Source organism: Vicia villosa, linkage group LG2 (assembly GCF_029867415.1).
Source record: "Vicia villosa cultivar HV-30 ecotype Madison, WI linkage group LG2, Vvil1.0, whole genome shotgun sequence".
Lineage (NCBI taxonomy): Eukaryota > Viridiplantae > Streptophyta > Magnoliopsida > Fabales > Fabaceae > Vicia > Vicia villosa.
Window position 1 is genome coordinate 198,856,613 of NC_081181.1, and position 17,931 is coordinate 198,874,543.

At 33.0% G+C, this 17,931-nt stretch overlaps 1 protein-coding gene across 1 annotated transcript; it reads left to right on the plus strand.

Moving 5' to 3' along the window:
• The first annotated feature begins 9,349 nt into the window (after positions 1 to 9,349).
• LOC131647898 (putative calcium-transporting ATPase 13, plasma membrane-type) lies at positions 9,350 to 12,763 on the plus strand. Its single transcript, XM_058917713.1, has 3 exons — positions 9,350 to 10,718; positions 10,817 to 11,503; positions 11,628 to 12,763. Exons 1-3 carry the CDS (start codon positions 9,404 to 9,406, stop codon positions 12,683 to 12,685), a joined length of 3,060 nt encoding a protein of 1,019 aa, XP_058773696.1. The 5' UTR covers positions 9,350 to 9,403; the 3' UTR covers positions 12,686 to 12,763.
• Positions 12,764 to 17,931: the final 5,168 nt, after the last annotated feature.

A 17,931-nucleotide genomic window follows, 5' to 3' on the forward strand; every position in this document is an offset into this window, starting at 1 on the left:
CAAGACGTCACATTCTGTGTCTACATACCCTTTTTGTGCAATAGATAAATTGCATATAATCTAAAATTTACAGAAAATTCTACCGGTCACATATTTTTGCAGCAAATTTCCAAACAAAAAATCAAAGAGTTACAATATTATTAAAAAATGATTTTTTTTATAAAATTTGGCACCCCACATATATATATATATATATATATATATATATATATATATATATATATATATATATATATATATATATATATATATATATATATATATATATATATATATATAATTGGATATTTTAAACAATTTGATAAGTTTTTCAAATCAAATGGTATTATGATCTATTCAGGGTTATGTGGGGGGTGTTATCAGGACTAATTAAAAGGGTGCAGTTAAAATTCTCCATCCGCTTCATTGTGGGCTAATTGAGGTTAATCCAAATACGGTTATCCAGCCCAATTTGAGTTTGTAATATGTGTAAGGACATTTTGGGAATAAAAGTAATAGAGGGGAAAAAGAATTGGCATATAAAAAGAACACAAAACCTAAGTTAGACCTAAACACTACTTGATCTTATCTGAGCAGAGAAGCCGCGGCACATTTTAAATCTTCAATCTCACTCTTGTCGGAGACGTTGACGGCGGAGCCTCCGTTTTCGTCTGACTCTGCCCCGTATCCATCCCGAGTGTGAGACGGTAGATCGTTTTGCCGTAGGAACTCTGCGATGAAGACTGCCCGCGGTCAGAGCCCCTTTCGTTTTCAATACGTTGGGGCAGTGATGGCCACGCGGGCTGCCCAAATATCATGTTCCTTAATTTCTTTCTGCTTTTTTTTTTTTTAATGAATTAGAATAAGAATATACCGACACCTTTCAAGTGTGCTTATTAATTTTTAAGTTTTTTATTTGTTTTTGTTTTGATTTTTTTGATAATCACACAAATGCAAGTTTGTTGCTCTTTTGTTTTTGCAGGTTAACATGCTGTCTGGTAAAATAACTTGAAAAGAGACCATTGGAATTTGAAGCACTGGGCAGAGGTCGTGTGCTCACAAATACATGCTTTAATCTTTGTCTGTCAAACTTAATAGTAGTTGTTTGTGTTTATTCCAAATACTGGCTGTATCTGTACTCTTTGAAAATTAAGAGAAAAAATGCATTTGGTATAAGTTTTATAAATAAGGTTTGGGTTAGATATGGATTATTTTATTCCGGTTCGGGCTCAATGTTGTTGGAAAATTGGTACTACATTACATCTACCAGAAACAGATCATATATTATCATCTCAAAGAAAAGTTTCGAAATTTAAAGTAATGAAATTGATTTAGCAGAATGTTGGTATACAACAAGTAAAATAGTTTGATTTGATGAGTAAAGAAGTAGGGGTATGCATAACTAACTTAGGATTTACTTGCCTTGATTAAAAAATTCATCTATAGAATAGAAGACGAGTTTGGTAAATAGGGAAGCTAGTTATTTTTTGCAATACTTGAAAAAAATCGGTTGAAAATCCTTGACGTCGAATCAAAACTATCGAAGTGTTTTGGGTAAATGCAAGGATGATAATTGATTACATTTATTTTGGTGATGTGGTTTCTCTTCATTCAACATATTGTACAAATAGTTTGTAATATTTTCAAGATTTAACCATCATTGAAGAGCATAATCATATTTGGGGCAGCATAATCATATTTGGGGCAGCATTATTATATGACAAACAGCTGAGTCTTTCAAGTGGCTATTTGAGAAATTTTAGAGGACATAATCAAAAACCTCCCCAAATCATTAGCCAAGTCTTTCAAGTGGCTATTTGAGAAAATTTTAGAGGACATAATCAAAAACCTCCCCAAATCATTTTTAGAGATCAAGAACATTCCGTGGCAAAAACACTTGTTGAGGTTATGCCAAAAATTTACCACAACCTAAGTACATGGCACCTGATGTAAAATGGAATGAAGTACTGATACTCCTTGAAACGAACAATGTTAAGAAAACCCGTTATACTCCTTGAAACGAACAATGTTAAGAAAACCCGTTGGTTGCAGAGAGTGTATGAATAAGTATGAATGCATATATTAAAAGTTTTATGAGCGTTGACTTGAATATCAAAGTTTTTTAAGCGTTTTTAAGTTGTTGTAGAAGAAAAGCATTATAACGAATTAAGGTGTGAATATGAAATGTGCCAACAAACACCAAAACTAAAATCTCATATTCTAATGTCTTGCAACAAGTGTGTGGATTTTATACGCCCACCCATCTTTGATCTATTTCAACATGAGTATGAGTTGTTTTAACATGTTTTGTGAAAAGCATGAATATACAAACATCACCATTTAAGTTTGTTATTTCTATTGCAAGAGATTTGGGAGAGTGTTGATTTGGATAAAAATTTAATTTGTTATTCTTGTTGTAAGTTTGAGAGATTTAGTATACTTTGTTGTCACTGCTTAAATTTTTTTATTAATTTGGATGTCGGATCAGTGTTCGATCACTATATCTTGAAGAGGTGGACAAAGATAGAAAGCAAGAGAGCTTTACCATCTATTGGTATTTATGATGTGGCTGAATGTGTGGATGTATCCCCAACAAAATGTTTTAAGGAGATTTACCCTCACTTTTATTAGAATAATCACTGAGACATGTAGAAGTCCATAAACATTCATATTTCTTAGCGAAGTTGCTGATGAATTGGATAAACAAATGCTAATGTTTCAAAAATAATTACAGTATTACTCAAGTGAATGAGATCTCTAACAAAGTTAAAGGGGGTGCAGTTACCGTGCATAGATAAAAATCTATGCACCATGCATAGATTATTATGGACCCTTGGATCATTGGATCAAATTCTAGACATCAATTGTTATTACTCAATACTCACCACTCAATACTCAATACTGGATTAAAAACATGATCCAATGGCTTATGTGGGCTTATGCATGGTGCATAAGTAAAATCCTTATGCATATTAGCCAAAGCCGTTAAAGGGATATCAAGCGATAATGATGATTTAACAGAAGTAAAGGGATTTAAGACTTTTTAATTTGTAACACCCGTACTACATTAAAACAATTAACAACTGAAATTTGTAACATTTGTAAATTGTTTCTCCAAAAGTGTAACATGTACGAGTATGAGCACTTACATACCCAAAAGGCACGTGTACGGGTGCTAAAGTTGTTACCCGAGTAAGTATAGGCTCGGGTAGGGGAATTTTTTCCATCCGCGGGTATAAGGATGATTACTATAGTACTCTACCCATTATCAAGCGATAATGATGATTCAACACAAGTAAAGGGATTTAAGACTTTTTAATTTGTAACACCCGTACTACATCAAAACACTTAACAATTGAAATTTGTAACATTTGTAAATTGTTTCTCCAAAAGTGTAACATGTACGAGTATGAACACTTACATACCCAAAAGGCACGTGTATGGGTGCTAAAGTTGTTACCCGAGCGAGTATAGTCATAAACAAATACTCAGAGTAAACATGCATATAAACAAGGGGCGTCACAAGAATATTTTCAAAAACTAAAAGCTTTTAAATACTCATGCATTGTGTAAATGATTCATGTTCCATACCATGATCATATCACAAATATTATCCAAGACAGAAATCATAACATCATATCCAAAATACTTGGCACTAAGGCCTCCCGCAACAACAAATAAACATCATAAGAAACATAAGATAGTATCAAGATACCAAAAACCAAATCAAACATGAGTTCAACACACCAATCCTATCCCAGTGTTACATGACCAGAGCATCGACTCACTACCTAATCCAAATAAAGACTCGGAGCTCCTCGGCTAAATCCTCGGACAAGCAACTACTCGTCTGAACCTGCACGTTACCAACAAAGGACAACATTCAAACAAAAGGGTGAGAATTCAAATTATCATAGAAAATATAATAATGGAAAATGCAACATAAACAAGCATACATTTTACAATTCATCACTCTTCATAAAACATGCATATCCATCAAATTTCCATCCACACATTCATATCACATAATCACACATAATAACATTTCACACCGACACGTGCGACTCAAGTGTAACTCTATGTAATATGCATGGGGATCCCCCGTTATCATTTCCGGTCATGCCGATTGTCATTCTCTCTAGACTAGATAACCACCTCAAAGCCCCATACTCGTTATGTTTTCAAACCCCATACTCGTTAGGTTTGGGACAAGTAAATAACCTTCACGAGATTACCCAACACTGCCACTTTCAAAGACTCATGCTTGTGTATATGTGCAACAAAACAAGACCCATGCATTTAAGACGATCACACTATCTCTTCAACTACACAATCACATCTTTACAACTTTTCACAACACTACACAACATGGCACTCAATCCAATCTCAATCATCAATTAGCATTTAGCAATCAATCACATAATTCATGATTATCATACCATGTACTACATCCATGAACATTGATCATAAACAACTCATCCATAACATACATTCATAATTACATGATATTCTCAACTAACATCATAATTAATTAAACAAGTGCCAACCAATTATATTATATCATATAGACAATCACATTAGCTTCAACATGCTTCAAACGACACTTAAAAAAGAGTTACGGATCAAAAGATACAACATTTCAAAGTTTAGAAAAAGTTCCACAAAGCAGTGTCCGCTCAGCGACCGTCAAGCGGAACTATGCAGTAACTTCAATTTTCGCAGCTCCGCTTAGCGAGTCAAGGGCCGCTTAGCGGACCTGCGATTTCTCAGAAAAACACAGCAACGTTCAGAACTGCGAAATGCACAATCCACTATTCCAAATCACTTCCAAACATCAATAAACATCAAATACAACCAGTATTAATCATTATTGAACAACATTCATCATCAAAACCATGCCTAATCATGTAAATCCATAGAAATTAGCACAAAAGTTAGGGTTCATACATTTTCATGAAATCTCAAAGATTGAAGACAACACATACACAAACACATTACCCAATCATAGATTCTACAAGAATTTGGATTCTAACCTTTACCTCTAGCTCTTAATCCACCCTCTTCAAGAAATCTACAAATCCCCTTTTTCTTCTCTTCTATGTTCTTCCTCTCTTCTTTCTATCTTTTTCCTTTTTTCTTTCTAATTAGGTTATGACACATAGTTCTCTCCTCATTCTCATTATTTCATTGGGCCTAACCCATCCAATACTCTTTCTCACTCAACTAAGCCCATTTAGCTAATTTCTAATAAAACTCTACTATTTATTAATTAGCATAAATAACATATCACCACACAATTAATTAATTATCACTCAAACAATAATTAAATAAAACACACAAAAAATTATCAAATATCAAATAATCCTAATTAAATAAATCTAATAAAATAGGGTGTTACATTTACGGGTGCTAAAGTTGTTACTCGAGCGAGTATAGGCTCGGGTAGGGGAATTTTTTCCATCTGCGGGTATAAGGATGAGTACTATAGTACTCTACCCATTGCCATCTCTAACTTGAATGTTAATAACTTCAATTTTTTTACATTTATTCTTTACTATTTGCCATTTTTTAAAAAGAGATCAGTTATCATAATTTTTGATAGAAAGTTGGTTTTCGTATAAATAGATATATCGAGAGGAGGTGAGGGAGGGAATTCTTGTGTGCGTGGACTAAAAAAAACAAACAAACAGATATATTTATCACAAAGTTACAAAAAAGTTTATATTTTGACCTGTGTGCGTACTAAAAAAAGCTAACAAACCGTGTCCATAATTTGGACGCTAGTGTATGAGAGTGAGGATAAAAGTAGCTGCCCTAGCATTTTTTTACTCAATTTATAGATTTCAAAATTAGATTTTAAGTTTAAATAGATTTCAAAGCAAATAATGATAATATTAAATACAAATCAAAACAAATTAATGTGGTTTATTTCTAATTAAAATGATTTTTTTTTGGATTTTTTTGTTTATTAATATTTCAAAAGAAAGATAATGTTTTTGGATTTTTTTTATATTTAATTTTTCTTATTTTATAAAATAAATGATTTTTTAGATTTTGTGATTAAAATAAGTAAAATATGAAAAATCAAATTAAGAAAAAAATAATACTATTTTTTTGGATTTTTTTAAATGAGTAAAATGCATAAAGTGTGTAAGAACGAATAGAATGAAAAATTGGAATTAGAATGAAATGGATCGATTACATTATCTTGGAAGAGGAAAATTGTGATCTAGCTAATGGTGAGAAGTGAAAGAGAGTGAGAAGTAAAAACCTTAGAGCAATAGCCCAATACTGGATGCAATGTATCCCCATCCCCGAGGGTGTGATCAAGAAAATAGAAGAGATTTGCAGAAGATTTATTTGGACTGGAACTCAAAACATGAAAAGTAACAAGAGCCCTGTGACTTGGAACAGGGTCTGCAGCAGTTTTAAGCAAGGGTGACTGCAGATTACTAATCTCTAATGCTAGAATTCTTCTCTTTTGTATGATGGGTAAACTGTTATTATCTTAAAGGAAAGTCCATTTTAGAGTATAATGTGAAACTGCACAATAGCTGGATGTTCAAGGGTATTCTAAAACAAAGAGTGAACATTGTGAATATACAACAGGTTTGAGACAAGGCCCTGCAGCAGAACAAATTTAAAGTCACCAATTTCTACAATTGTATGATTGATGATGGGAATAGAGTTCCTTCGTGTAATATGGTGCAATACAACAAGGCTAGGCCCCGAGCAGTTGTGTGCCTCTGGATGGCATGCCATGGCAAGCTACCCACGAGAGAAAGATTGAAACAGTTTGGTACTATACATGATATTAGCTGTGTGCTCTACAATCTTAGCCCATTTGGAAGGAGATTCTTAACTGGTTGGAGGTGGATCATAGACCTCAACAGTGGGAGGAGGAATTAGGCTGGCTTATCACAATCACTACGGGCAAGGGCTGGAAAGCCACTCCACTTAAAATGGGCATTGCTGAAACTTTATACTATGTATGGAGAATGCACAATAGTATATGCTTTAAAGAGGATTTTGATATTACTTGTATAGCTGATAGAATTAAAGATAACATTGTTTATAGGGCTTGGCAAAATATCAAGATTAGGCACCATCTTGCTAGAATAATGATGTAAGTTTGGGTCGTGTGGTCTGTTTGGTTGGATCTGTTAATCACCATGGGTTTGTACTATTTTTTGAATTAAATATCAATATATATTCTTTTAAAAACCTTAGAGACGAGGTTCATTGGTTATTAAGAAATCCACAAATATGTCAATTCATGTTAAGGGATTCCTTTCGCGCCACTAACCGTTAATTTTCACAACAACAATTTTCAATGTTTGTAACAAATAAAATTAGAAATTCAAATAAATGAATTTTGAAGTAAAATAAAGAGCAAGATTGTAAACCTCTATTGAGCCATGGTGACAAGAACATAAGGGTCATTGTTGTTTGTAATAGAACTTACAAAATAATGAACAATAGCAAAGTAATAGAATTTAGTGTTTATAACCGTTTTTCACGATCAGATCCTTTACAGTTTTTCTTGTGCTGCCCTTTGTCCAGCCATAACTCTATCCTTTAGATTCTATTTTATGCCAAGCTGTCTTTTACATTTTTATTCTTTTCATGCTTTTCAGCCATTGGATTTGGAGCTGGATAAAAACTGAAGAGAAAAAATAGAAGAGGATCCATTCTCGTTTTTCACACTTCACTGAAGGAATAAAATATTTTAAGGCAACTTTTCGAGAATTTAACTTTGCACCCCCCAAAATGAATGAAATGACCTAAATATCCAAAAAAAATTCATTACCACATTTTAGGAAATTTACGTGAAACACTTGATTTTTCAAATCTTTGGACGATACCGAAAATTTGGAAAGCGTATAAGAAATTTGGCGAAAACAAGTAAGTTTCCGGTAGATTTTATGAAATTTCAGGTAGTTTGTACCGAAAATTGTGAAACTTATGGCATTTTCTATCGAAAATTTTGAAATATCCGGTATATTTTACTAGAAATTTCACAAATGTATTGGTGCAATTAGGACTCTCCAAAAGTGTCGGCAAAATCTTAACCGTTTAAAAAACCAAAAATTGAAAGATACCAGAAATTTAGTTAATTTGAAAATTCCGGTATACCGGAGATTTGAAAATTCCGGTATACTGGAAATTTGAAAATTCTGGTATACCGGAAATTTCAAATTAACTAAATTTCCGATATGTTGTACCGGAAATTTCCTTCTAACTGAAATTTCAGGTATTTTGTACCGGAAATCTTGAAGTGCATACCGGAAATTTGTTTCGGAAATTCTTAGTTTCTCAATTTTTTTTAACAAGAGTAAAATTGGGTTAAGAAAAAATGAGGGGTGACAAGTATAAAAAAGAGGGTGGCACGTAGATTCTTCAAATTTTCGAAAGAATGTGGGCTTTATGCCCAACTTTTTCTTTTAAATTTGTAATATTTAATTTTAAATACATATTTATACTTTTAAATTTGTAACATTTAGTTTTTAAATACATATTTATAAAAAAAATAATTAAAACTATTAAAAAAAATTATTATTAAAAAAAACATTTTAAAAAATAAAATAATAAAATTTTAAATATTTTTAATGACGTGCAACATTAAAAAAAAATACTAACTCACATATTTTAATGCTGAAAGTGAAAATGAAGTTATTTTTTCATAGAGGGCCATCAAAAAATATAAAATTTAATACTAAGGGATTATAAAGTTGTTTTTTTTTTTAAAATGGAGACCAAAAAGTTACCAAAATAAATATAGGAATCAAAACTGTGTTTAAGCTAAATTTTTAAAAAAATATAAAATTAAAGTATTTTTATTTAAAACCTTTATAAACTAGAAATAAGCATGGTCAAGATTTTTTACTTGACAGTCTTAAATGGAGATTCCTGTTCGGAATGCTCTAAGAAAGTTACATTCATTTTCCATGAGTTCTAGGATTGGGTTACACTTGAAATTTCTCATAAAATACTACTGTGAATTTTCAAAATATTTTATGACCAATCCGTTATATTGGGAATAATAGCATTTAATGTAAAATCATAAAATACAATTATAAAGTAACTTTAAATTGACTACTTGTCAAAAAAAAGAAGAAACGCAGCTTCATCGTTGCTGACTATGTTGTCAAACATGTCCCACCACTTCCTAGCAACATCCTTCTTCCTTAAAACAAGAACAAAATAAACACGTTGTAATCCTATCTATATCTATATATACTTACCTTACCTGTTAAGGAGTATATTTGATTTTATTTATCGATAAGTTACCGCGTAAATTGATACGTTAATCATCTTTATTTAATATCTTACACCATCAATCCTACTTTCACAATTCATTCATTTTCTTCTATCATTCATCATAATTCCTTGTTATCAAACAAATCACATTGTTCTTGAAATCATGACTTTGACCTTGTTCACTAACATGAACCATATTGACACGCTTCTCAATGCACCAAAAACCAAACACAACAAAAGATGGCATAATGCTTTCATCACAATCTATTGTTCTAGAGCTTTCAACTCACATTTTACCAACAAACCTAAAATCACACCCATCCCATCTTTCACTGTCCTTGATATCAACTCACCTCACTCTTTCACCATTGATCAACAAACTCTTATTCATCTTGTCAAAGACAAAAACATTGAAACCCTTCATACACATGCTGGAGGACTTGAAGGTATTGCTTCATCTCTTCAAACCAACACTCAGTTTGGTATCAATCATGACTCTGAACACATTGCAATTAGAAAACAAGTGTTTGGTTCCAACACATACAATAAACCACCTTCTAAAAGTTTCATTCATTTTGTTCTTGAAGCATTTAAGGATGTCACAATTCTAATCCTTTTGGTTTGTGCTTCTCTTTCACTTGGCTTTGGCATCAAGGAACATGGAATCAAAGAAGGTTGGTATGATGGTGGTAGCATTTTTCTAGCTGTTTTCATTGTTATTTCAATGTCATCCATAAGTAACTTCAAACAAAACAAACAATTTGATAAATTGTCTCAAGTTAGCAATGATATTCAAATTGATTTGGTTCGAAGTGGTCGCAGACAAAAGGTGTCAATCTTTGAGATTGTTGTTGGTGATATTGTTTGTTTGAAGATTGGTGATCAAGTACCTGCCGATGGATTGTTCGTAGATGGACATTCACTCAGAGTTGATGAATCCAGCATGACAGGTGAGAGCGATCATGTAGAGATTAGTAAACACCATCATCCTTTTTTGTTTTCCGGAACAAAAGTTGCTGACGGATATGCGAAAATGCTAGTTACATCGGTCGGTATGAACACAACATGGGGACAAATGATGAGTTCTATAAGCAATGACAATGATGAAGAAACACCTTTGCAGACAAGGTTGAATAAGCTAACATCATCCATCGGAAAGGGTGGTTTGGCCGTGGCGTTTTTAGTTCTTGTTGTATTGCTCATTCGATATTTCACCGGGAATACAGAGACTGATAACGGAGTTCGAGAATTCAACGGAAGAAAGACTAGTTTTGATGAAGTGATGAATGCAGTGATTGGTATTATTTCGGATGCTGTTACTATTGTTGTTGTTGCTATCCCGGAGGGTTTGCCATTAGCTGTGACATTGACTCTTGCTTACTCAATGAAGAAAATGATGGCTGATCAAGCTATGGTCAGAAAACTTTCTGCATGTGAGACTATGGGATCTGCTACTACTATTTGCACTGATAAAACAGGTACTGTTAAGAAATATATAAGTTAGTTGCAGTTTGTTAATAGGTAGTTAGTTATCGATTATCGGTTACCTAAACCTATTTTGTGTGATTTGTAACAGGCACACTCACTTTGAATCAGATGAAGGTGACAAAATTTTGGCTTGGTCTAGAACCATTGGAAGAGGGTGCATATTTAAATGTTGATCCATTTGTTCTTCAATTGATCAAAGAAGGAGTTGCTAATAATACAACTGGTGCTGTTCATGAATCTAAATCAGACTCTGATTCAAAATTTGAGTTTTCTGGTAGTCCAACAGAAAAGGCAATATTATCTTGGGCTGTTTTGGAATTGAATGTGGAAATGGAAACTTTGACAAAAAGTTGTTCTATTATTCAAGTTGAGACTTTCAACTCAAAGAAGAAAAGAAGTGGAGTTTTGTTGAAAAGAAATATTGACAACAAAGTGAATGCACATTGGAAAGGAGCAGCAGAGATGGTACTAAGAATGTGTTCAAAATACTATGATGCTAATGGTATTGTGAAAAATCTTGATGATGAAACCATGTCGAAATTTGAAAGCATTATTCAAGGTATGGCAGCTAGTAGTCTTCGTTGTATCGCTTTCGCATATGCTGAAGTTGAAGTTCAAGAGCTAGGCGATGAAGGAGAAAACAGCAAGATAGTGGTAAAAGACAATGGTTTAACATTGTTAGGACTTGTTGGTATTAAGGATCCGTGTCGTCCGGGGGTGAAGACAGCGGTGGAAGCTTGCCAACATGCTGGTGTGAATGTCAAAATGATTACAGGTATTTCTGAAACATCCCATTTATTGATAACTTGCTCAACAGTTATAATAGTCCAGTTTTAACGATTTGTTGTTACAGCTTAGTCCATTAACTTAATATTAACTAACTTTATCTCTAATGACAGGTGACAATATTTTCACTGCAAAAGCTATAGCATTTGAATGCGGAATTCTTCGAGTTAATCAAGACACAGATGAAACCGTGATTGAAGGCGAACAATTTCGCAACTTCACGCACGAAGAAAGGTTAGAGAAAGTTGAAAAAATCAGTATGATGGCAAGATCATCTCCATTTGACAAACTTCTAATGGTTCAATGCTTAAAAGAAAAAGGGCATGTAGTTGCTGTAACAGGAGATGGTACAAACGATGCACCGGCATTGAAAGAAGCTGATATTGGACTTTCAATGGGAATTCAAGGTACAGAAGTTGCAAACGAGAGTTCAGATATTGTTATATTAGATGACAATTTTGCATCTATAGTAACAGTTTTGAATTGGGGAAGATGTGTTTACAACAACATTCAAAAATTCATTCAATTTCAGTTAACAGTGAATGTGGCTGCACTTGTTATCAATTTTGTAGCAGCAGTATCAGCAGGTGAAGTTCCATTAACAGCAGTTCAGTTATTATGGGTCAATTTGATTATGGATACATTAGGTGCTTTGGCTCTTGCAACTGAAAAACCTACTAAGGAATTAATGGATCAAAAACCTGTTGGTAGAACAAAACCTCTTATTACCAACATTATGTGGAGGAATCTTCTGTCACAAGCTTTCTACCAAATAGTAATTTTGCTGACTCTTCAGTTCAAAGGGGAGGCTATTTTTGGTGTGACATCAAAGGTGAATGACACATTGATTTTCAATACATTTGTTCTTTGTCAAGTGTTTAATGAGTTCAATGCAAGGAAGTTGGAGAAGAAGAATGTTTTTGAAGGGATATTTAAAAGCAAACTGTTTATCGGAATAGTTGGTGTGACATTGGTGCTTCAAGTAGTGATGGTTGAGTTTTTGAAGAAATTTGCTGATACAGAAAGGTTGAATTGGAGAGAATGGATTATTTGTATTGGTCTTGCTTCTGCTTCTTGGCCAATTGGTTTTGTTGTGAAGTTGATACCGGTTTCAGATAAACCATTACTTGATTTTCTGAGTTTGAGGAAGAGACTATATGAAGATTATTAGTCCATATTGTTAAGATGGAATCTAGTTAGTTTTTGTGTTTATAATTAGTTAGATTAATTTCTTATTTTATATCTTGTCAGTTAGGTGTGGTTTCCTCTTATGTAAGGAACCAACTATATGTATTTTTATATTCATTCATTCAATAATAATGGATCTCTCTTTCTATTTAATAGATGTGTAATTTGGTATTAGTAGATTACACTTTTTAAATCACTTTTGTAAATAAATTTTACTTTGTGTAGTTCTACAATAAATTTTTGCACCACACCACTTAACTTAATTTCACTACAATTGCACCCATATTTTCATAGAGAGAGATTGAAGAAAGATGTGGGTAGTTAGGATATGGAGGTATCCAATTCCTTATCATTTTGGAGGTTTATCATTTTTGAATTTTTAGTTGTTCTAATTTTTGTGGCATTAGTGATTGTGTCTGCTCATACAGAAAACATGTTTCTCACTTCTCAGTCATCAAATGAAGGTACAGAAAACATTTTGTCCATTAGAGATTTGGCAGACATTAATTTGATGTTACCAATGACATTAAATCTGCATGGAGAATACAAAATTGAAGAACATAAGAGACAACAACTCAAGATATTTAACCAATTCACAATCTTATTTCACACGGCTTATTAAAAAGAACACAATAAAAAAATAGGGTTAGTCGTCATTCTAAATATCTCATATTTCACTTTTAGTCCCTTAAAATATATTTCAGACCATCAAAACCGTTAGACTAAAACTTGAATTATATTGATGGATTAGGCTTTTGACTACCGCCGGGTTCCTACCACTACAACGAATAACATTTTTTTATGACAAAACTTTCATCTCGAACTTCTTAAAAGTCGAGAGTATATGTCTTGGGAGTGCCATGCATGTTTGACTTTCTTAATAAAATAAACAACATTTTACCTCGTTGTTATAAATAAAAATAATAATAAACCTATTCTCTCGATTTTTTTGAAGAACCGAGGTAATATATAAGGTATCTCGCTTCAAATCCCATTTACCGCATTAAAAAAAATTTCAACGATTTATAACTTGGCATCTTTTCCATATTCCATATTTTTCTTTGTTAATTAGTATTCTCAAAATCTTTGTTATCAATAAACAAGAATAGGCAATAATAGAAAAAAGAAATACTTCATTGATAATTAAAAAACAAGACAAAAGAGAAAACTATTCCACGTATTCAAACTTCTCAGTCCACTCAACTTCAACATTATGCCTAACTATCCCTAACTTAGAGAAAAGTTCAAAAATAACTCTTCCATATGGTATGAGGAAAGTCATTTCCTTCCGAGAAATTCTTATCATTTCCTTCAAAAAGTTGAAAATAGTAAGAGAAAGATTAACTTTGACGTTGTAGGTGAGAAAATACAAGATATGCTTGTCATACTAAGTAAGCGTTTCTAGTTGTTTCTCTCTTGTACGAAGATTTGCCACTAGAAGTTGAAACCAAAATTTTGCAATAAGGAGTAGAGAAGCAGGATTGGTGGGCTTATCTTGGTTGGCATAAATTCGGCGAAGGTGGGTTGAGTAAACATTGTTGAATTTATAATGTTCAACACAACTAGCTGTCTCTTGACAGTTGATTGTCATAGCAATCAATGATGGAGTAATGAAGAAATGAGAGCCATTGACATAGAATTCGATGACTTCATCATGACCAGCTGGCACAAGGGAGGCATTCATCCAGAAATCTTTAACAAGATTAATGTATATGGACCATGTAGAATGTGAAAGTAACCATTCAACTTTTGTTTGTTAACAACTTTCCTTGGTTCAAAATGATCGAAATAATTGAAATCAACAAACTTTTCATTGATAACGAAAAAAAATATTTGCATCCATTTTTGAATAAAAAAATACTTTGAAAAAAGGAATCAAGACACAGAGAGTTTGAAATGAGACGTTGAAAATACGAAAAGACTTTGAAACAAGGTTTGAAAACACAAAGAGTTGGAAATGAGACGTTTCAATAGCTCAAAAGCCTCATTGAAAATCCAAAAGAGATGTTACGACTTGAATATGATGATCATTTATATTCTAGAGATATAATTCCAATGCATGCGAGCCACGTTTTAATTAGTTTTTAAAACAACATATTACCTCAGTTTTTTGCATAAACGAGAGGACAAACAAAACCAAAACCTCTCTTTTTATTATATTTTTATTTGTAAATTAAATGATCTAACCCGTTAGTTTCTTAATAACCGAGGGGTAAAAAAATCATATTTTACTATAAAAACACTCCTTAAATAGATTTTACCTTAATCCTAACTCGTACATATCATTCGTTGGGATAAATGCTTATCATTTCCTTTAAGAAGCTTGAAAAAGAAATCTATGATGGATTGTAAGTGCAGAAAAACATTTTTCAATGGTTGGAACAGACATCTTCTTCAGAAGTTGGATGCATTCAACCCATATAACATTTTCCAATGTTTGGAATAGGTAACTCCTCACAGCTAAGAAGTTGGATATGTTTCAATATTGTGTTTTAATATTTTTTGTAAATAATGTAACTTTAAAATAAAAAAATTTGCACCTCGCTTTTCCTAAAAACCAAGGGGATAATTTAGAGTTAAAATTGAGGATATTTATCACCGTATTTAATCTAATCCCGCCGTCCATTTCATGACTCTCAATGCTCAAGACACTATCATTAGTGATCCACGTGAAACATAAATAACTTCCATTATAAAAGCATTATGAATATAAAAAATTTATAATGAAACATCATGAAGCACTTGAAACTATCTTCCACTTTAAGGTTTGCAAGAGTGTTTGCCATGAAGAGTTCTCTATGATGGATTGCAAGAGGAGAATATTATGCATCCATCATTTGATCTTCCCCATAATTATATGATTTGAAGATCTAAAATCTATATATTGGAGAAATTATTTTTTCTGTGTACACAATGTAATATTCTATAGGTAAACAATGTTGTTTGTAAACAAATTATTTTATGATTTTTCTGTATAAATAATGTAACGAGTTTTAATTAAAAAAAACTAACTTACTCCATGGTTTTATTGATAATCCGAGATGTATGAGGTGCTAATATTGTAAATAATAAAAGTGTAGATGACGGGGTTCGAACCCATGCGCAAATAATTTTGTTAATTCTCTTTGTTTTGGTTGACATTATGTTTGATAAAACTAACTTATGGATACTTGTTGAACAAGATGTTCTATTCATTTCAACTGAAGAAGACATGTCGAGAAAGATGTCCTATGCAGGATCCATTCGACATCATGTCTGTTAAGTTACAACTGGATCTGTTGCAGTCGGTTTTATGTACATGTGCATAATATTTTGGAATATTATGCAATCCTATGTGGAGCTTGATTTAGGGATAAGATATTGTCTATGTTTTCAGGATATTTGATTGGTTTTTAAATATGGAGAATATTTAGGAAACTAATTATTTGAAGCCCTATCTTTATGGAGAAGATTGTTGAGTATTTTCTAGAGTGCCTTGCAGCAATTTGAAGCCCATGTCTAGTCAAGAAGATTGTTTTAAATAGAAAGCATCAAACCTAGTATTTGTGTGGAACTCACATTGTTGTGTGTGTTAGGGTTTGTGCAATCTTGTCTATTATAAGCCTCTCCAATATCATCTTGATAGAAGATTTCGGTGTTTTCATTGAGTTGTAAGTTTTGTGTTCATTCATAATCTTTTAAGAATTGAGTGACTGGTTTTTGGAAGTGTGTCTTCTAATATTTTTTAATTGATCATCACGATTGTGATTGAGGAGAGTCTCATACCTAGGCGAGTCTTAACTAAAATTATAGCACAGGTAGTGATTAAGTGAGAAGGCTGTAAACCGGAGGTTGTTTACGTGTGAACCAGAGGTTGTTTGCATAGTACTTCGAATTGATACTATCATATTCGACTTATCCTTGGCTTGGTAGCCCCCAAAGTAGGTATTATTGATACCGAACTAGGTGAACAATTACTTGTATTCTTTAAAATTTCTGCACGTCACTTTTATATACCTTGTCATTGTGTGTTGTTTAGAGATTATTGTCTCGACATCTCTTAGGACATCTGAGATCTAAACACCAGAATTTTAATTGGTATTAGAGAAGGCATCCTGCTTTGACTTTGAGTGAGATTCAGGGAAGATACATTTTGGTACAATGGATAAGGAATGATGAGTGTTATTGAATAGACCACCTATTCTTGATGGAACCAACTATGACTATTGGAAAGCTCGCATGGTGGCTTTTATTAAGTCCATAGACGGCAAGGCCTGAAGAGCGGTTGGAGTCCTCCCCGTGGTTAAAGACAAGGACGATAATGTTACTACCAAGGAGGAGGCGGACTGGGATGAAGAAGATGATAAAGACGCTCTGGAAAACTCCAAAGCATTGAATGCCCTATTCAATGGAGTGGACAAGAACATTTTCAGACTGATAAGTGTCTGTGCTATTGTCAAAGATGCTTGTGAAATTTTGAAGACTACACTTGAAGGAACCTTAAGGTAAAAATGTCAAGACTTCAACTTCTTACCACTAATTTTGAGAACTTAAGAATGAAAGAAGATGAGAGTATTAACGACTTTCACTTGAATATTGTGGAAATTGCTAATGCCTCTTGTGCACTTGGAGAGAAAATGTCTAATGCCAAACTGCTCAGAAAAATTCTCAGATCTCAACCTAAGAGGTTTGACACGAAGGTAACTGCTATTGAGGAAGCCCAAGATATAAACACCATGAAGGTTGATGTTCTTATGGGATCTCTTTAAACCTTTGAGTTGGGACTTAGTGAAAAGTATGATAAGAAGAAGAGTGTATCGTTTGTATCCAATGCTGGAATTTTAGAAGAAAAAGGTAAAGATCTATCTGAAGACCTTGTGCTATTTGGTTGAGAGTTTACTAAGGTTTTTAATAAGATAGACTGAAAGTCAAGACCAAATGTCAAGAAAAAGTCTCTCGACATCACCAATAATCAGGATGTTGGGAGAAGATCCAAAATTGATGAACAATCCTACCAACGAAAGGAGTTCAGTGTCATGAATGTGAAGGGTATGGACACATAAAGGGTGACATAAAGGGTATGGACCAAATTGAAGACCCACTTTTCTCAAGAGGAATAAGAAGGGACTAATTGTATCCTGGTTAGAAGATGAGTTTGAAAATGACACTGAAACTGCCAAACATGTTACAACATTATTTGGAATTTGTGATGAAGAATAAGATTGTGAAGAGCTAAAGTTTGAAGAGCTT